Below are 22,149 nucleotides of genomic sequence, written 5' to 3' on the forward strand. Positions count from 1 at the left end.
TGTGGGGTCAGGTCCCCCCACAGTCTGCTCTGTAGCCCTGGTTTGTGGGGTCAGGTCCCCCCACAGTCTGCTCCGTAGCCCTGGTTTGTGGGGTCAGGTCCTCCCACAGTCTGCTCTGTAGCCCTGGTTTGTGGGGCAGGTCCCCCCACAGTCTGCTCTGTAGCCCTGGTTTGTGGGCTCAGGCCCCCCTCACAGTCTGCTCTGTAGCCCTGGTTTGTGGGGTCAGGTCCCCCCACAGTCTGCTCTGTAGCCCTGGTTTGTGGGGTCAGGTCCCCCCACAGTCTGCTCTGTAGCCCTTCACCCCACACACAGTCTGCTCTGTAGCCGTGATTTGTGGGGTCAGGACCCCCCACACACAGTCTGCTCTGTAGCCGTGATTTGTGGGGTCAGGTCCCTCCACAGTCCTGCTCTGTATATATACATAAATAGGAATCATTCACAAATTCAGGAGAGGGTTATTATGAAATAGAAAAGAGCAAGGCAAGATCATTTTAGTGAGAATGTATAAAGGAACAAAAGCGTAAATAGCAAGGCATTATTGGAACCCATAGTAGTCTAGCATAAGTAGAGCTCTGACAAGTAGCAGGAAATGAAATCATGGATGATGAAGAATATACATAAGAATATACTAAAAGTTTGAACCTCCTGGAAGACTTAGTAAATGACTTTTGAGTGATACACATAAAATTGACATCTTAAAAACATGGCTTTAATGGTAATATGTCAGGATGACCTGAGGGGCTGCCAGTTAGTGAGCAGGTGTATTAAGAGTAAATAAAGACAGTGTAAGTATTGGCCGGGGAAAAATGGATATGTATGATGAAAATCTGGGGAAAATGTCAGTGGATCTTACACCAAATCATCACAGCTCGGAAGCCAAAGAAGTTAAGGAAACATAATATTCTGCAAGAAAGGATGTATGATTAATTAAATTGGGGTTTCTACGTAATCAGCTATTTAAAGTGGTTTGTTAAGGCGATCTGTTCCCAGAGAGGGAAGTAAAAAGGTACCTAGCTGTGAAATCCAGCGAGTCACTGCATGCTCCTTGATTAATGTGCACTAAATAAAATCAGGGCAAGGGCCTTCTTTATCTGATGTAGGAATTGGTTACGTTAGGATTAGAGGTAAATAATTTGCTTGAGCCAGTGACATCATTTAAAACACTCAAGTTAGGAAGACATCAGAATGTGCATAAATAATGATTTGTGCATGGAGAAAAGCTTAACTTACAAATGAATAAAAATTTGTAGGACTGGATGCTAAAACACAACCGAAGCAGTTAAAAGACAATTGAGGAAAAAAGAAAAAAAGAAATAAAATGTCTTGTCCCTAGCCAGTTTTTATAGAAGACATTCAAACCTACTTTCAGAAAAGCTCAAAACTCAGTAAATGCAATAGTGGCCTCTAAATGGTGTGAGGTGTGTGGGGCTGGGAAGTCCACTCAGTGAGGAACACTTGGTGCTCCTGCTGAGGACCCAGGGTTAGTTTCCAACACACACACACACACACACACACACACACACACACACACACACACACACACACACACACATATCAGGCAGCTGGCAACCAGCATGACTCCAGCTCCAGGGGAACTGACGCCCTCTTGTGACCTCCATTGATACCTGCTGTGGTGCTGCAGTTCTGTCCTTGTATGTAGTCCCTTAGAATCAGTCCTCTTACGTCTGCCCAATAAATGCTCAGAAATGCAGTTAATATACCAAAATCTGATGAGTTTTATTTATTTCTGTTTCTAATAAATATTCTCAAACTGTTTTCCACAATGACTATCCTTCATAAGTGAACAGAGAAGCCATCTGAATCTGGGCTTTTCTTTATGAGTGGTTTTATTTGTTTATTTCTAGAGGCTCTGGGGTTTGAACCCAGAACATTGTACTGGCAAGGCAGGTGCTCAGCCTCTGAGCTAAATGCTAAGCTCCAGTTTCTGTTTTTAAATTTTTACAACTCTTTATTTGTTCTAGAATCTATTTAGATTGTTTTTTCTTGAGTCAGTTTTGGTATTTAGCTTCCTAGGACTTTTACATTTTTATTATTAAGAGTGTGTGTGTGTGTGTGTGTGTGTGTGTGTGTGTGTGTGTACATGAATGCAGTGCAGGCAGAGGACGGAGGGGCCGCCCGAGACTGAAGTTAGTCCAATATATGAGTTCTGGGAACTGAGTTCAGATCCTCCACAAGAAGAGTACACACTTTTAACCTCGGCACTGTCTCCGCAGATTTGTTGTTCTGTAATTCTGTCTCTGACTCTGAGTTGATCTTTTTTTTCTTCTTCTTGTCTTAGTCTGGCTAACAGTCAGTTTTATTGTTTTACCACACAGTGTTGTCCGGATTTCTTTCAGTCTGCTTATTTAGTAATGTATTGTTTAATTTTTACATATCTTTAGTATCCCCATTTTTTTCTTGCTGTGGATTTCTTACTTCTCTTTTGTTGGAGGCTTTATCTTGTATGAAGTTATCCTTTAAAAACTATTAAGATTTCTTTTATAGCCTAATGAGGTCTGCGTTGGAAATGTTTCATATGTGCTTGAGAAGACTCTATATTCTGTTTTGTCAGGAGTGTCCTCTGGAGATGTCTGTTAGACTCTGTGGTCTTGTCAATTTTCAGTTCACCTTAAGCATGGGAAATCCCATTCTCTAGAAACTGGGTATTGAAGTCCTTAACTATTAGTGTTGAACTGTCTATTTTTATCTTCTTTGATTCAATTTTTGTTTTATATATTTCAGTGCCCTGACAGTAAGTATGTACTATTTGTAAGTCTCCCTGACGCATTGTCTCTCTGCAGGGATAGTCTGTTAGACTGCTGAGAGAAGCTCATAAGGTCACAGACTTCTGGGAAATCCTTCTTATCCAAATGTGCTTTACTTCAGAAGTTATCCCAAAGAAATAGCCAGGACTCATTCGTCAAACATGTAGGGTACCTAATGTATGCCAGACAGTGAAATATTTAAAAGTGTGTGTGTGTGTGTGTGTGTGTGTGTGAGAGAGAGAGAGAGAGAGAGAGAGAGAGAGAGAGAGAGAGAGAGAGAGAGAGAGAGAGAGAGAGAACAACAAACAAAGGGAAGGCGAGAAGGTGGTAGGTACTTTGGCACAAAAAGGCCGTAGAGTGCACTGTGCTGAGACTTTAGGGTCCTTGAGACCATTTCCAATTCCCGTGATGTGCCAGAAGAAATGTAATGATACTGAGAGTAATTAATCTTCCTTTTTTAAAAATGGGAGGACCAATTTCCTTTGATTTTTGTATTTTTGTCATGAACCTCCAAAAGTCAATAATGAATAGCTATTTTTTAAATAATGAAAATTGTTTATAGAAGTTGTTTGGTTTATAATCATTTCTTATAATAGATGCTTGGGATTTCTTCCAGAAGAAGTGTCAATGAACTTATTAACAATTTAATTTTGTAGCCTGTGGTACTTGGGTAAAAATGTGATAGAGATTTATTTTTTTTTTTCAAATTGTACTATTTTAAGATGTTAATTCACTAGGCAAATTGAAATCCTACTTGGGTTATCTAGTAGGTATAGTCAACATTTGGGAATTTGGGAAGACCACCATTTTCTCTTGCTAGGATTTAATCACATAAATGTTAGGTTTGCTCTTTTGACAATATTTCATGTAATAATTTAACTTCATCATTATAAACTGTCTTATTTTATACTAAATGTTTTTTAAATTGTTCTAAAACATTTCTTGGTCAGTTTCATTATATTTTATTTTCATCTTAATTATACATATATGAAATTAATAATTTTGTCTAATGGTGGGTTTTCTTATATTTCATTTCCACTTTATAAATTATCAATGTATTAATGCAGGGTAATCTATTTTAGGAAAGCAATTAAAGGATGGGAAGAAACCAGAGCCTTGCAAGCCTATCCTCAAGGTGGAGTTCAAAACAACTAGATCTGGGTAAGATTTCTTCAGTGCTGTGGTCACTGTTAAAGGCGATGCAAATAGTACTAAAAGCTGTGTAGCTAATTTTGATGCTCTGCTGTAGAGCAGTCTGGGCAGATCTTAAGATTTGTGCTTTCATAATTTAATAAAATACATAGTTAGGATTCATTTTCCACGGGCCTTTTTGTTTTTACAGTTTACTTCTACATGTTGGAAAGTGAATTATTTTCCACACCAAACATAATATATTCTGTTTATGCTTGGAAATAGCAATGTTTATTTGCTAGTGTAAAGAGTGTGGAAAAAAATGATAAAGGGAAATATTTAAAATACAATCTATCCTATATGTGTTAACTGAGAGTCATGTTCAGAAGTTAAATTTCATAAGAATACTTGAGAGTTACAGAAATGAATGTAACTTACTAGGTAAGTATCCAACACTGATACTAGTATGAAATAGACGTAAGAATTATTTGATGCCCACAATCTAAATGCCTTAATTTTATGTATGAAATGCTGTACTGAGTTTATAAATTGAATATGTATATTCAGAAAAATAATCTAAAGTGTTTCTTTGAAAATTCTGTATCTCTTTAACTCCCATCCTGGTTATTATTAGTTGTCTTTACTCAAGGTATCTGTAGAGTAAGAGTTTGTATAGAAGAGTGCGGCAGTTCTCAGATCCAGTGAGCTAAACCAACAGATCCACTCACACATTAAACCAGAAACTGTGCATTGAGGGCCTGAAGTCAGTTTTAATGAAATCTGCAGGAAACTCTGACACTGCTGGTACATTTACATATTCCAGTTTATAAACATGGGTGTTAGAACTGCCCTATTTCCTTTTTTAACCTGTTTTTCTGACTCAGCTTTTCTCTGACCTGTTTTGAGGAAAGGCCATGAACATTTAAACAACAAGAAAGAAAGGAAGGAAGGAAGGAAGGAAGGAAGGAAGGAAAGAAAAAGATTGTCCTTATTTTATTATTTCTTTGTCATTCCTAGCCTTCCTGTGAGGTCTAGTAGGAATACTCTGTTAGAATTGATTCAGAAACAGATAAGTCGGTTAAAGTCCAGGAAACAGAATGTCTTTTTAGTTTACCTTGGAAATCCTCACTGTATGATCTTTGGCACAGAATTATTTGATTTCTTTGTGCTTAGCTGCTGTCACATGTGCAGTGGGTGTAATGACTTTAGCGTATTGCTCACGTAGGCACACAACTTACACATTACTTTACAGAACAAACTACGAGGGGATAAAAATCCTTTTTGCATTAGGAAACCCTCAGCCACCAATTAATTATTATTTGTCACATTTACCCTATTACAAAAGAGTTAAAATAGGAAAAAAGAATAACAAAAGCAACAGCAGCAGAAGATAAAAAGGAAATAAACCAGGGCAGGAAATCTGTGTTTATATGACTCATAGAGTGAGTTCTTTGTGCAAACAAAGGGGCAACCCATGTGCACTGTCCTCTGCGGTTCACACTGCTGCTTCTCTCTTATGGACAGAGCTTCTGCGGCAGGCCTGCTGTCCTCAGGATGGCAGCACTGATCTCCTGTCACAGATTTGAAATCGAAAATTTTAAATGAGATATTGCTCTTTCTCACACTTTCGTATGAGCTACGTAATGTGATCAGTAGGCTCGACTTTTAACTGTGCCTCAAACTTCTTTCTTTCTCTAACCTGGGAAAGCTCCATGGCTTTCTTCTTTCATTAGATCTACGTACTAAAGCTAACCCCGGCCCACCTGCTGTTTCATTTCTTATTGGCAAATCATGAGATTTTAGAGAACTGTCTTCACCCCTGCAGGGGTCTTGTGTATTTTCTTCTCTGTGCCTGGAAGTCATTCTAGGCATGAGGACTCTTCTCCTTTCCTTCTAGGTCAGCATAAATGTTTCTGCCTTTAGAATAATAGTCTTCTTGGCTAGCTAGCTTAGGGTCTCCAGAAATATGTTCTTGAGAGTTTTCTGAGAACAGCTTTCTGTTCTAGGACATAGACATCCAATCATATTTATTGAGTACATGTATCTCTGTAAGTTAGGCTTGACAGAAGCAGGAGGTGTGGATGCAGCTGGTTCACTTTAAGGGCCCACCCACCTACCCACCTGACCTCTAGTGTTAGGGATGTAATCTAGGGCCTCAGGCAGACTATGTTCTCTGCTGCCTAGCTGTAGCCTCAGCCTCTGTCTTCTGTTTGTCCAGATCTTAACTATTGCTCTGAGTGTGAGGAGTTAGAAAATAGATATGGGTAGGTATATGCAGGTATGGAGAGGCATATATAGGTATGGTTAGGCATATTCAGGTATGAGTAGGTATATTTGGGAATGGGTAGGTATATGCAGGTATGGATACATATGGGTATATAGGTATCGGTAGGTATAGATAAAGTATAGCTATATGTGGGTTCTTGGTGTTGTTGTTAGATCTGGAAAGCATAGGTTCTTCCTTCAGTGGAATGAACTTAATGACAGTGCAAATTAAGAAATTACTTATTTAATTAGTAGTTTATTTAAAATACAATATGAATTCATTAAACATCCAGTTCTTATTAAAAGCAGAAGTAGGAGGCTAGGAAGATGGTTCAGCAGTTAAGACCACCTACAGCTCTTGTGTAGGACTTTGGTTCGCTCCAGGCATTCATGTGCATTGTGTGTTGGCTCCCAACCTCCTGTAACTCCAGCTCGAGGGGATCTGACATCATCTTCTGGCCTCAAGGACACCTGCATGTTTGTGGCACACTTTCACACAGACACAGGTAGAAGCATATATTTTTTTCTTTTTCTTTTTAATCTTTAAAAGTCAGGAGTAGAATGCTGAAGTTATTTCTTGGAGAAATAAACGACGTAGAGAGTTCTGTGGTGACTACGTATCACAGCAGAGGGTTGGGAGGGTGTAAAAGCAGACCACCTGGGTCTGCATCTGCCTCTGCTATTCTCACTGTCCGTCGGGGAACCGGCCAAGCTTTCTCTACCTGTTTCATCATCTGTAAAACAGGAAACATAATAAGGACCACTTCATAAACTTGTCGGAAAAAATATATAATAATATTATAGCGTGCTGTTCACACAGCTGCTACATAGAATACTGCCTCCAAGTTACATCTGATTACTTCCGACAGACATCCAAAATACAGCTTTATTTTGTTTTCCCCAAAATAGATGAACAAGTGACAAATGACAAACCTCACTGACTTTATAACTCAAGAACCTAATATTTGTCCCTAGATTGACAACCACCTCAGCTGAAAAACACTATGATGTGCTGCAGTGATTAAAAACTATTTTTAGACATCAGGTAACACAGCCATGTATGGGCTGTGAAAATAATTGTGTTGGTTGTGACCATCAGTTTTCAGTTGGTAAAGTGGAATAGGAAGGAGCAGTGCAGTGCATATTTAAGGGTCAGCGTTAATTCAAGATGCGTTGTTTCACTTCAGACACTTGTATACTGAACCATAAAGAGACCGCACGTCTCAGTGCGTGTCATGCTAAAAATATAGCAAGCCGTGAGTTAGTATAAGGCACTGAAGCCTTGATTGTCATTTTGTTTAACTCCAGCTATTCTACTTCCTAGTTCAGAAGCTTTATGCTTACAGTGTGATGTCAGCTAGCGTGAGATCAGGCTGCCTGCTGGCTTTCTTAATTTCTTAGTTTTGGGGGGTCTGCAAACTTAGTTTCTGTTATATGGCTAGAAATCTGTCTTCTAGGTTGATAGCTACAGTGAGTTTGTGTGTTGTTTGGCATTAGAATACTTCATTTAGTAGCTATGCACAATATGCCTAAAATTGTTGGACCTTTTTTTCAGGTCTCTATCAATTTGAAGTGCTACATTTCTTTTCTTTAAGGCAAGAGTGATGGATTCCGCGCCCCCTCTCTTTACACATCATCTTAACCCATTGATGGAAAAGAAAGTAAACAGTTTAAAGTAATTAGTGCTAGGTCACAGGGGACGAGGACACAGTCAGTCCTGAAATGACTTGATGAGCTGAGGTGGATGTGAAGGCGGAATCCCTTTTTCTGAGGAATAGGGGCAGGGGAGAGGGAGCTAAGGTATAACCAGGCTATAAAGAGAGTAAATAAATAAATTTCTAAAAAAGAAATGGTTAGCAGGCTCAGGAGAAAGGAAACTTAAAAGGAAACAAAAATAATTACTGAACAAAAGTGAAGCAAAGTTTTGGGGGTAGAGGGAAGGGGAGACAAACTGAGAAAATAATTTCCATGATAAAGCGTGTTCTATCATGCTTGGTGAGGTGAGAACTCAGGTTCAAACACTGATGACTGCACAGGGAGAAGATGCTACCTCCCTTAAAGCACATCTCGCCCTCCTCAAAACAAGTTTAATGCAGCCAAAATAGCCTAGCCACTCCTCTGTGATGCTAAGGGCAAAACTGACTCATTAAATATATAAAGCAGGATCTTCAAATTCAAGCTCTAACATTTTTATCCCCTTTATATGCACACGCACACACACACACACACACACACACACACACACACACACACGGAAGCTTACCTCTTTATCTGTTTTGTTTTTACTTTATTTCTTTTAAATGTATTACTAGATATTAACTCCGTTAATATACAAGCTCATTTTTACCCCTTTGGAAAATTTTTTTATTAAAGTTTTTCCAAAGTGGACACTTACTAAACTCTAGAGATACAGTCAACCAGTATTAAAATGAATCAGGTGTTGCTTGAGTTTAGAAAAATGGGCACATCCAGAAAGAATTATTCCTTGTCAACTCAGGGCCCCATAAATCCAGTTCCCAAACACTGGTTTTGCATTTGAGACACCAGCTCCAAAGTACAAAGGGGAAGTAGCATCATCTGAATAAAAAAAGAGAAGGAGGGGGGATGGAGCAGGCAGGGGACAAGAAATAGTATAATTTCATGCCATTAAAACCAAGAAACTGATGTTTACAGATGTTGGTGTTATTAGGTGCTACAGGGATTTTTATTAGAATGATGAGAAAGAGTAGAAGACTGGAGGATGGTGGATTGGTGAAAATGTACTTTATTAAAATCTTTTCAAACATGAGCCCTAATGTGGAGACATTAAGCTAATGAAAACGTTATGAACACCATTACATCATTTATACACCTCACAAGGGATTAATACCTAGAATCTAGAAAGAACTCTGAAAATTAAACAGCATAAAATGAAGACCAGCTGGTGAGATGGCTCATCAGTTTAAGGCACTGGCTACTAATTTTGATGGCCTGAGTTCAGTTCCCAAGACCCACATGGTAGAAGGAGAAAGCCAGCTCCCACAAGCTGTTCTCTGATTCCACATGCATGCCATGGCATACGTTAATAAATAAGTACACGCACAAAATATGTAAATAAAATAGTAATAAAAATTGAAAGTCCAAATCATTCAATCAAAAGTGAGCATATGAATTAAATAGACACTTCATAGAGCTAATATTGAAAAAAATGTTCCCAACGCCAGCCATCAAGAAAATATAGTTCAAACTGTTTTGAGAATCTATCTTATCCCAGTCAGAGTGGCCATTATCACATAGAACAGCAGATGCTGGCAGGGATGTGAGAAAGGGACACCCTTATGTGCTTGATGGGGATATAGATTGCCATAACTGGACTGTAAATTGGAACTCAGTATCAGATACTCAGCTATACACCACTTTGGGATATATATCCAAAGAAAGATAAGTCAATATACCATAGAGGTAACTTGCACTAAGCACACACTTGTAATCCTGTAACTTGGTCAACAGAGACAGGAAGATCAATGGAAATTTGTAGCTCCTCTTCTACATATTGAGATTCTGGCCAGTCAGGGCTATACAGTGAAACCTGTCTCCTGGCAAGGCACAGATACTGTAGTCATGAACACACAGCAGCTATAGATGCCTGCACTGGTTCTGCATAAGAGCAAATCTTTCAACAGTCAAGTGGGATACAGGAGGGATACAGAGGGCCCCTCTGCCTTTCAGTCTCACTACTGATAGATATAGGGAGATAAGTCATTGCCTTCAGTTGTGTACTAACCAGTGACCCCACCCAGTGCCAATCTAATGCTCACACAGATGGTTAAACTAAGTGAGTCACAAAGTGAAAATAAAAGTCATGAATCTGGAAAAGGGATTTGTACAGATGGAAGAGACATGATAAGAGTAGGAGGGAGATAAGGGTATGAGGCCAGGGAGGGCGGTGCAGGGGGAGGGGCTGTTATTCAGCGTGTGTGTGTGTGTGTGTGTGTGTGTGTGTGTGTGTGTGTGCAATTGTCAAAGAACACTATAGCTAAATTATGGAACTTGCCTGAAGATTTGCCAAGATGAGGAAAATGTGGTGTTTATGGACAATGGAATTTTATATTTAGCTATACAGAATGAAATTATGACAATGTCAGGAGAATGCATGGAACTGGGGATTACTATGGTAATTAAATAACCCAGATTCACACATATATTTCATGGTTTCTTTTGTAAGTAAAATCTAAATTTAAAATTTTGTAGGAAGTTAAAGTAGAAAAGGTGATGAGAAGTCAAAAGGGAGGGAGAAAAGGAACAGAAAATGCCATTGAAACTACAAAGTCTAAAATGAAGATTTTTAGAAAAGAGTCATAGAGTGAATCCCAAGTACAGATGACAGAAAAGACATTCTTTCTTAATGCTGAGGAGGTTTTGTATGATATGTATCTGCAGCAAAACAAAACAAAAACACCCTCTGTGCATTGTATTGGTTCCTTGTTGCTCTGACAGCATATCTACTGGAAACAACTTCCGGCAAGAGGGACTTACTTTGGCTCACATTTAGGAGGATATACATTCTATCATGGCAGGGGGCCTGGCTTGAGAGCAGCTCTGCCTGTGCCAGTGGGAGCATAAAATACATAGTCACTAGTGATCACTCCAGGACCTATAGAAGGGAGCCAAGCAGTCACAGGAAGTTTCCTCATCTCAACTAAGCCTCCCTGCAAACACCCCTACAGCCATACCCAGAGGTGCCTCTCTTAGACAATTCTGCATCCTGTCAAGTTGACAACCAAGATTAAGGGGCACATTTTTTTTTTTTTTGTCAGTTTGAAAACCAAAGAGGTCACTTTAAAACCATAACCTTCCACCACCACCTCTCCCCCCAGGTTCATGTCTGTGTAAAACACATTTGGTCTTTCAGTCATTTGGTCTTAGTGGTTACAACATTGTTCAAAAGTCTATATTCAGAGTCTTTACTAGGACTCAAAATCTCCTGAGAACCTGTCTAAAATAAAACAAAGCTTAAGTATTTACAGTATATGAAAGTACAGAGTAAACATTATTTCAAAAAGGAAGGATGGGGTATGACACTTTTTATGGTCACCCAAACCATAGCGTCATGTTTACTTACAAATTTATTTAATATTATCATATATTCAACAAAATAAATAAAAACATAATTTTTGGATGCAAAATTAAGGTCATGTATTTCCATCAGGCCATCCAGATTAAATGTTGATAATTTACAGTAGTGATTGTCGTGTTCTCTGTGAAATAGAATTGTGCTTTCCATGTGGAAGCAAGTGTTGATGTTTTAAAAGATTAGTAATACATTTAGTTAGTAATGTAGATATCACATAAAATTGACAGTGTGGAGGTTTTATGTCTGATTAGTGAATAAAATAGTTAGGAGTGCTAACTATGGGCCTCTAGGCTATTAAGAGTGCTAATTGTCAGCCTATACTCTGGCATTTCCACTGAAGTGTAGCAGGACGGAAAGTGGCTCTGCTGTATGCTTACTGCCATTCGTGTGCCTCTTTATTATTTTTAAGGCAAAGAGTCACTTACTACTCGGTTCTAATGGTTTGGGTTTCTTTAGCTTTGGTGTGAGTGTTGTCCTGGCATAGGTATTTGGAGACTCGCCTGAGTCTTCTCTTCTTGTGCCTTCTTTGCTGTGCTGTGGTGAACCCTAGGAGTGATACCTAAGGCGAGGAAGGGGAGCATGGGAGTTAATAAAGGTAAACCTTTAGTGCTGTTTAAAATGTCTTTCAAAAAATGTTTAGAATATATGTTCAAATATATGTTTATAAACGTATTTGTAACCTAGCCAGAGGCTAGAGTACCAGATGTTACAGAAGGAAAATGGGTAAACGCTGGCAGTTACTGATAGAAAATACAAAGCAGAGATGTGGGCAAGGTTCTTAGGACGTCCCTGTCAGCATCTGCAGGAGACACTTCCTGTTAAGAGTGACTGAGTCAAGAAAGGCTTTTTGGGGAAGTAGAAGTACTGATTGGACTGTTTTAAAATTGGAGTTAGCCAAGTAATAAGTGAGTAACTTTCCAAGTATTATATAAAGGTTTGGAAAGGTGGTGGCTAATTCCATAGATGCTAGTGGAGTGTACAGCATGTTTTTAGGATTCAGAGCCATGTGTCCGACAGCTTGACTGTTGTAGCACCTTCTTTCCTCAAACAAAGCTGTCTGATGACTTAGCATCTTTGCAATACTCAATTATTTTTATTTTTGTTTGTGTATGAGTGTTTTGCTTGTGTCTAAATGGTGTGCTATGTGCATATAATGTCTGCAGAGAGGCAAGAAGGTTTTGGATCTCCTAGAACTGAAATTAAGATGCTGTTAAGTTGCCATGTGGGTAGTAAGAATTGAACCCAGGTCCCCTGGAAGAGTTCAGTGTTCTTAACATCTGATTTGTGTTCCCAGCCTTGCAGTAGTAATTTCTGATGGACAGAGTACCTCCTTCTCCGCACCAGCCTAAGACTTAGAGCAGTTAGCTTGTGTTCATTCTGGTGTCACCTCATCTGTCATCATGTTGGTGGCTTGGCCTTACTATTGCAGCCATCGCATCTCTCTACCTTACTCATTTCTTCATAGTCCGTGATCCAGTATGTGAACTGTGTGGCTTGACTCGATGTTCCCCCAAAGCACTTATTCCCCAAAGCACAAATTGTCAAGAATGTTTAAGTCAGAGAATAGCTATTACCATGGAGCTGCATTGGGTGAGTCACTTCCATGTAGCTCTCTGGGTGGAAGAAGCTGGTTCTTTTAGTGAAGAAGGCTTCTTGTGGGAACACGGCACAACCTAGAGCTACCCTCGAGGCGGGGTGGAGAGGTGCACAAGGTGAAGAGAGCAAATGCACACAATGATGTGCTTAGCTTCTTCAATACGTCGAGTCAAATCAGAAAACTTGCAAAGGGACACATCCCCGACAAGGCTGTCTTTTAATGAGGGTCTGGCTGACATCCAGTGACATTAGCAGAGACTGTACTAACATTCTTAATGTCATAGAATAAAATTATGTCACCTCTAGAACTCCTCACAACACCAGAATGGCTATCCTTTTGTTTAAAAAAAGATCAAGTCTTCTTCAACTCCATAATTCAGATTGCTTAAAAATAATCTAGGCCACTAGAACCTTCAGAAGTCCAAATGCCAGGTCCAACTTTGAAATTTTACACATTTTGGTATGTAGAGTTAGTTTCTTGAAGTTTATCATTATACATGACTAATTTATTCTGGCAGAGGGTTAATGTTTTCTCAAGCTTTAGGTATAATAAAATTAATTGACATTTCATATGCTACGCGCCTGCTTTCTGGCCGCCATACTAACAGGTAGAGACGCAGCATGACTATCGTTCGCTTAGGCAAACTTACTATGAAATAGTAATGTACTGACCTGGTGTGGTCAGTTGGTATTCTTTTCAAAGTTTTTAAATTCACATAATTTCCTGTCTACTTTTAGAAAAGAAACAGATCTCTCACACCACAGGCCAAATCGTGACTTGTCTTGTGAGGATAATCGCACCTAAGTGCCGTAGTGCTTGTTAAGACTGCGAGCTGCTCACCCAGCTGACCTGCTCTCCAGGGTGGGGTTGGACATCATAGTGCAGCCCTGCTCTTCTCAGTTCTACCTCTGGTGCTGCCATCGTTGTTTGTTTTAAATTGTTTGTATGTAAAAAAAAAAAAAAAAAAAACAAATAAAAGCCAAACAAAACCAACAACCAAACAAACAAAAAACCCTTACATGCAATTCTTGAAATACAATTGATAAAAACTACCTAAGGATCCCACTGTGTAAAACATTCAAGAAATATTTATTCGCCAGAAAACTCTTTTTCAGCTTAGTTGTATATTATAATATAGGCAAAGTAAGAAAGAAGCTAGATTTGTCTTTATTCATTGAATTTGATGAGTACAGGAAAGTTAAATAGTACCATTCACACAATTACAATCATACAGCGATTAGAGTTTGTAGCAGTGGCTGCAGGAGCATGGTTTTATTCAGGCTAAATTCTTGAAATTTGGTTTTTGGAGTTTAGCCATAAAATAATAGTATCCAAATCACATTAATGGTGAATGTAAATAACAGGTAGAAAGTAGTTAATGAAACATGTACTTGGCTAATTCATTTGAAGGAAAGTATAATTTTTCCTAGTATGGTGGTCACTGTTTTACATAGAGCAATAAACAACATAGAGTTTTAAAGAGGGAGGGGGGCTTCATGCAAAATATATTTGATAAGAGAATGAGCAAACTGTTAGCTTTTAATAATAAATACTATAGAAAAATAAAGTAAATGAGGAAGGTAGGATGCATGATAGGTATATCTGTACAAAATACTTACTTATAGAAACATACATACTTTTCATTCCCCCTACATTTTCTATCTTCTTAATAAGGTACCAACGTAAGAAAAAAAGTCATTATTTGCCCCAATACTATATTTACATAACTAGCTGTTAACTTAACTAACTAAACCCTAGTGAAATTTATTCTTGTTTTATATAAAATAATTTGCATTTATAATTTTCACTTTTGTATTATTTATGTATGTTTGTATTTTGGTGCATGCTCCATAGGGAAGTTTTACCACGTTCACGTGTGATGATTTGATGACATCAGCAGTTGGGAAACTCTTAGCGTATTCTGTGGACCAGGCACTGCTTGGTTACAGTGTGGCCTGTGGGTTAGCTGCCTGTCTGTGTGTCTCCATTTCCTAGACATGGCCAGCTTGCAGGAGATCAGAACAAAGATGTGAACAGCCCTGGCCCTGTTGCCACTGCATGCCATCACATGCTATTTCTGGTAGCTGTGAAGACTTAAGATTTCATAAGTATGAGAAAATAGGATGAGATCGTGAAAAATAAATATATAAATAGGCCTTAAAGTAAGCACATTTTTCTTTAAAACTAAAATATAAATGAAGGACTGAAGATACAGGCTAGCAGTTAAGAGAGCAGACTGTTCTTTCAGAAGACACGTTTGTTTCTCATCTTCCCCAGCAGGAAGTTCACACAGTCTGTATTCCAGTGCCAGGGAATATGGCATCCGCTTTGTCCTCTTCCAAGGCCTGCAGTCATGTGCACACTCCCACATGTATACCCTTAACTGAATGTAAAATAAAGTCTTTTACAAAAAATATTAAATTATAAATGAGATTAAATACTTGTAGACAATTTTGAGTGATTTGACTGCCACATATTAAATAGCTTCATATACAAAGAAATATTGAATCAAATCAAAGATAAAGAAATATACTCATATTGTGATATATGAAAAGATACTTAGGTGCAGCTTTTAAAATATGGGTCTAGATTCATCGTATGGTTTTTATCATGACAAATATGGGCAGCAAGGGTATGTGTGGTGTTGTCTTCTGAAAACATAAGGGCTAAAGAGGCAAGCTGGCAGCCCGTAGTGTGTTTGATAAGCACTAAGATCTCATAGTTAGGAGGTTTCTTGCAAAGCACTAAGGCCTATAAGAAATTTTTTGAGTGACTCCCAGTTGTCGCAAGTGGTGTCCAGCTCGTACAGTTCTTGGCATATCCTTGAAAAGTTAGGGTTCCATATCATACCTATCCATAGCTATTTGAAGCTCTGAGGTTTTCTTGGGAATGTTTATTGAGTAGCCTTCTTAGGACCACAGTAGAAGTCACTCAGAAACTTAGAGGAGCCTTTATGGTGACTTCCACAGGAAATAAAATAAGGAGCAAGAGGTGGTCTAAGAGTTGAATGTGACCCACACTCATTTTTATTGTAGTTTAATATTCAGCAAACTAGGTATGAACTTATTAAAAATTCCACATACAATTCACCTATTATGTGATATATAAATTGTTTAGAGGATACTATCACTGAATAATAATATAGGACAGCAGAAAAAAATAGTGTCCATTCTAATACTTGTAATCACGCTATATTTTTATTTCCAGGGAACCTTTCATTATTTTGTCAGGAGGCTTGTCATATGATACTGTGGGAAGGAGACCTTGCTTAACAGTGATGCACGGGAAAAGCACAGCAGTGCTAGAAATGGACTATTCAATCGTTGACTTTCTCACACTTTGTGAAACACCATACCCAAACGGTAAGGCTCGCTCTCCATGAGTCCTCCCATATCCCTGTCGTAGTGCTGTAGGGCAAGAGTTTGTGCCATCATGGCATGCCCAATTTCACTTCAGCCATTGGTTTTCTCAGCTCACTATCTCTCCTCTTTACTGTACACTAATATTAGCTGCCGTTCAAAGGCTTGTGTTGAGTAATTTGAATTCTGTGAAACAGAAGTCCATCCGATTACCTAGACTTCTCCAGAGACCGATTCAAGCCAGGGCTCTGAAGTCTGCATGTGGGAATCTCGGGGAGGAGTCCTGGGTTCAAGCCTCGCAGAGGATTCTGTCTTTGTAGGGAAAGCTGTCCCTGTCCATAAGGCTTTCATCTGACAAGCATGGGCCCAGCCGTTCAGAGAGTAACTGCTTTGTTTAGTTTATGAAGTTAACTGATGCTCTGGTCGAAAGGGTTCCTTCATGATGGCATCTAGGCACTTGAGGCTACCATAGCATAGACAAGTTAACACAGAGAGTGAGCTTAAATGTCTTGTCTTTCATCTCATTTGGATCTCTCTCTGAAGTTGGACGATAGAATGAATTTTATAGTTAACAGACACGTATTAACATGTGAGAAAGATGACAGAGCTCTGTCTGTTTATTCTGAGATTCCATGATGATAATTGGCCATGAGGAAAGGAAGTAGGAGCTGACCACTGTAGGTGGCTGCCCCCTGGGGTCTATCAAGCAACTCTTCATGCAGTGTTCTCATGTTCCAGATTTTCAGGAACCGTACGCTGTGGTGGTTCTCCTGGAAAAGGACTTAGTGCTGATAGACCTTGCACAGAACGGGTAAGGGACCTGATGGCCAACTCCATTACTGTGTGGGGAAACCAATAGATCTCTGCTAGCATGGCATTAGCTAAAACGTACATTTATATATATATATATATATATATATATATATATACATATATATATATATATATATATATATATATATTATCTCTTTCTCGTGCTCTAGGTCCACGTTCCCAGGAATCTGAAATGTATTGATTATAATAAATCTCACAGATTTTCTTTTGTTGATAATATTTTTCCCTCACATAATATATCCTGATTATGGTTTCCTCTCCCTCTGCCCCTTCCTCCCCTCCTCCCCTCTCATCTGGATCCACCCATTTCTGTCTCTCACTAGAAAAGAGTCCTCTAAGACATAATAATAAAATATAATAAGATAAAACAAAGCAAACAGAAGGATAAGAACCCAAGAGAAGATATAAGAAACAAAGACCAACTGTTCACATACTCAGGACTCCCATAAAAACACTAAACTGAAAGCCATAATATATACACAAAAGACCTATAGGGTAAAAAGAAAAAAAGAAAAAAATATATGTAAATAAAATAAAAACAAAAAAATATAAAAATAATAATTTAAAATTTAAAAACCGAAAGGCCCTGACATGACAGTATGAGCCAAGGAACCTCCAAGGACACTGATGAGTTCTTTCCTGTACTTATGTCCTCATTTGCAGGTGGTATCAGTGGGAGACAGCTTCAGGGCTAGGGATACAGGCTGTGCCCACCTCTCCTTTCGGCTCTGTCTTCTCCTGTGGTGCAGACCTGTGGAGGCCCTGCTCATCCTGCTCAGGCTCTGTGACTCATGTGTGTGTTGATTCCAAAAGCCTTGTTTCCTTGGTGTCCTGCATCCTGTCTGGCTCTTACTCTTTGTGCCTCCTCTTCATGGGGTTCCCAGAGCCCTGAGGGGGAGGATTTGATGGAGACATACCATTTAGGACTGGGTGCTTCGAGGTCTTACATTGTCTGCATAGAGTCTAGCTGTGGTCTCTGTATTTGTTCCCATCTTCTGCAAGAGCAAGTTTCTCTGATGGTGGCCGAGCTAGAGACTGGTCTATGAGTATTGGAGAATGTCATTAGGAGTCATCTTATTGCTACTTGTTTTTAAGACCAGTATTATTTGTTTTTTCCTTAGGTTTTGGACATCCAAGCAGTGTCAGGAATTGGTTCTATTTTGTGTAGTGAGCCTTTGTTCAAATCAGACATTTGTTGATTATTCTCACAAATTTTGTGCCACCATTGCCCTAACATATCTTTGAGGCAGGACCCCATGGAATGTCACAGGGTTTGTAGGTAGATCATACGTTTCTTCTTTGGTAGCCTACAGCATACTTTCCTGTACCAAAGACAGGAGGACATAGGGGCGGAGGCTCTATGTAGGCAGCAGTTCAACTTGTTCAAGTTCAGTGAATTATGATTTTCTGTTACTTAACTCAAAGTTTCTTGACTTTCTTACATTTCAGCTTCATGCTTGCATATACGGAAGCCATACACAACAAAGCTCTCCAAAAATGGACCCATGTCAGTTTACTTCTGAGGAGCCTTTCAGCCTTGCTCCCTCTGCTCAGTCTGCTGTGATGTATTGTGCATTCTCTGCCAGATTAACTGCAACCTACATCCCGTGCCTCACTCCTCTAATTAAACATTGTTTGCTGTTGTTTCAACTACTCTACCTGCTACTTTAAAGGATTGTAGGTGTTATTTCTAACCTTCTCTCCTGCAATCTTCCCACAGTGGCCTAAGTTTATGGGATAGCAGCTTGCTGTTTAGCAGGCCTCATATTTCTTATGCCGTGTTTTCGCAGCTCCACATGTTTCACTGTCATCAGAACCCACACAGTGTTTACCATGTGCTTTCCAGCCCTATTAGACTTTTTACAGATATGTCTGATCTGTACATCTCCTGCCCCTTCACAGCTCTTTGTAACAACTTCTAGTGTTTGCTGTATCTATTACCTGTTGTCAGGGATACTCCTGTGCTGTGAATAGAACCACCATATTACTTATTTTCTCCCCCCGCCCCCCAAATAATCATAAAGCAAATCTTCCTATACGTTTACTCATTCATTGTTCACAGTCAGCCTTGAACTGTTTGACAGTGTCTGCGTAGATATCTTATTAGGTGGAATGCTACTGCCATCTAGTGGATAAAAGACAAACATACTTCAAACATCCACAGGGCACAGGACGGTTTTCACATAAAGCCTTCTCTGGGTATGAGCAGTACTCAGCCTGAGAACCCTAACGTGTGTGAGCTGGGCTGTTTACCTGGTTATTTTTAAGACTATCCTGACTACATTTCAGGGCAGTGTCTGTTACTTGTAGTACATATTTGTAAGGTTTTTAAAAAAATTTTAAAAATAACCATTTGAAAAATAACCACATGACAGTCCTAGAAAAATATTATTAATGTATTTTCTTTATTTTCATCTATTAAGTGAGTTGTTCTAATAATGGAATTTGTTGTATGTACTAAGATATAATTAACTAAAGAAAATGCTATTCAAATCACATGGGATAAGATGTTTTATTTTTGCAGAACTGTTAATTAAATATGTAAAATGCTAGATCCTTGGAGCTGAAGGAAAGATTTGTTATGAAGAGAAGAAAGTTGCTTTTTATTACTACTCTTTTTGTGTGCTTCATCTTTTGGTTGGAGGTACAGGTAGAGTTGATTCGGCGCATCATATCTATAGTCTGTACTGGTTTTTTCCCCTGAAATATTACTTATTTTTAGTACTATTAGCAGTAGGCAAATGAATAAATCTAATATATACAGAATAGCCATTTTGTACTTTTAAGTGTCTCAGCTAGTTTTTAGGGTTTTTAAAGACATATTTTAAATTAATGAGTCTCATTCTAAGCAACATTATTATGTTTTTAGTTTTAAGCACATTGCTGTCTGTTTAGCTAGAACTTTACTTTCAATTTCATGATTTTAAAGCATTTTTTGCTTATCTTGATAAATTAATTATGTAGCTAGAAAACAAGGTAGCTCATGACTGGACAGTTGTGTGTCTGACTTCATATCTAAAAACCATGAAAAATAAAATTATAGTTTATATTACTAGTGAACTAAAATGTATTACTTGTCACCAGGTAACATGCCTAAGAGAAAGTGTTTTGCTCGTTGTTTGAGAGGGCTGTGCATTGCTGTGGGCTCAGGGGGGTCAGCATCTTACTTTTGCAGGAAGAAAGTCATAAAGCAGAGCTGTGAGGCTCACAGCCTCCCAGCAGCCAGAGAGCAGCACAGTGTGCTGGTGCCAGCAGGCCCCTCCTCCTTATTCCACCTGGTGGGGCACCAGCCTTGTGAGGTGGCACTGACCACCCCAGCGAATCTCCCCTGGAAATGCCCTCAGAGTGACCCAGAGGTGTGCTCTGCTGGTTACTCTCGGTTCAGTCAAGTTATGTCTGTGATTGACCATCACACCAATAGAGTTCTGGGATTAAAACTGGATGAGGTTTTACATTGATAAAGAAAAAGAATTGAAATGCATGCTAGCTGTGCCAGCAGAAGAGAAGGTAGCTGATACTGCCCGGCAAGTAGCTCAGCGGTTCATGTCAGCTTAAGTTCTGCTTCAGCAGCTTCCTGGCTGACTTGCTTCTGACAGGTTGCTCAAAGCCTTTGCTTTTCAGGAATGTGTATCATAAATTAGGTGCAAGAAGCACATGAAACAAATGTGTATGTAGCATGCGGTCTTGTGTGTGGCAATGGAACATAACTAGAACCACAGCCTTTCTGTTTATTGGTGGATAAAGAGCATCTTTTGTATAAAACTCTTCAATGTTTTGACATATTTACATAAATTAAATCAATATATTCTTAGTAGAATGTATAGTAATGTCTTCATGGTTGTGTTAATTATAGGTTACAAAGTGTTAATGTGTTTTTCTTTTTCCTGTTGTCAAAGATACCCCATATTTGAGAATCCCTACCCTTTGAGTATACACGAGTCCCCTGTTACATGTTGTGAATATTTTGCTGATTGTCCTGTGGACCTTATTCCTGCACTTTATTCTGTTGGAGCCAGACAGAAACGTCAAGGTTACAGCAAAAAGGTACCAAACCTGAGTTTCAGTATTTAATGCAACACATTATTATTTCAAATTTGTCACCTTGAGGTTTAGGTAACATTGTTAATTGTTTAGGAAATTATTTTTGAGAACGAATTGTGTGTACTATGGTCACACTTGCCTAATATACCTAGACATTGTATACTACTTTTCTGCTACATAGACTACATATTAGTAAGTCAATTTTCAATGATTTTTTTATAGGAGTGGCCCATCAATGGAGGTAATTGGGGCCTGGGTGCTCAAAGTTACCCAGAAATAATTATTACAGGGTAAGTAAAAGTATATTTTTTACTGATTAAATCAGTCATAGCTAATATGCTTAAAACAGTCTGAATCTTAATTTATTCGGTAAGTAAAGCTCATAATAAGAAAGTTATCTGTAAGAGTTCATTGAAATGATTTTTACCTTTTACTCATTTTGTGAATGATTTTGCTAAAAAGCAACAATATAACTATTTTTTTCTTTTTAATTACATTCTTCTTTCTCTTGTTGGTCCTAGGCATGCTGACGGGTCAGTTAAGTTCTGGGATGCTTCTGCAAGTAAGTGCTTTGAAGACTTTCTCTTTGCATTTTTCGCCGCCATTGCCTTATGCAGGAGGCTTTAAATAATTGTGCAAGCCACATTAGATTTGAAAGAACTAGGTTATCAGCTTAATTTACTGGCTTATCCAACTTGTGAATTTGGAATTTTGAAGAGTAAAGATATTTTAATTTTTTATAGGCCAAATAATAATTTTCAACAGTGTTTCAATCTTTTCAAGATATCTTCAGAACTTCTCTTTAGAAGTCAAAAATAGAAGTGACAATACATTTCAAATCAGAAATGTTTATGTCTGATTTCAAGGTGATATTACAAAAGTTTATGTTGTCTTTGTGAATAAGACCTTGATATTAGATACTAGTGTGAAGGGGAAGAAACGCTTACTGACTGGAATCCTTTTAGAGCAAGCGTTTGTGGAAGCCCTCTTACTTCAGCACAGCTGATACCTTATAAGAATTGATAACATTGGTGTCTTTCTCAG

General features: G+C 38.6%; 1 protein-coding gene across 3 annotated transcripts in view; it reads left to right on the forward strand.

The window, feature by feature from the left end:
- Stxbp5 (syntaxin binding protein 5) overlaps nt 1–22,149 on the forward strand; it is a 127,859-nt gene that overhangs the window by 61,225 nt on the left and 44,485 nt on the right. For all 3 annotated transcript variants that reach the window (XM_051164257.1, XM_051164258.1, XM_051164259.1), the window contains exons 9-14: nt 3,848–3,926; nt 16,079–16,233; nt 16,969–17,041; nt 20,961–21,108; nt 21,328–21,395; nt 21,627–21,667. In XM_051164257.1, the coding sequence (XP_051020214.1) occupies nt 3,848–3,926; nt 16,079–16,233; nt 16,969–17,041; nt 20,961–21,108; nt 21,328–21,395; nt 21,627–21,667 (564 nt within the window). The remainder of the gene's footprint in view (nt 1–3,847; nt 3,927–16,078; nt 16,234–16,968; nt 17,042–20,960; nt 21,109–21,327; nt 21,396–21,626; nt 21,668–22,149) is intronic.

This window comes from Acomys russatus, chromosome 21 (genome assembly GCF_903995435.1).
Source record: "Acomys russatus chromosome 21, mAcoRus1.1, whole genome shotgun sequence".
Taxonomy (NCBI): domain Eukaryota; kingdom Metazoa; phylum Chordata; class Mammalia; order Rodentia; family Muridae; genus Acomys; species Acomys russatus.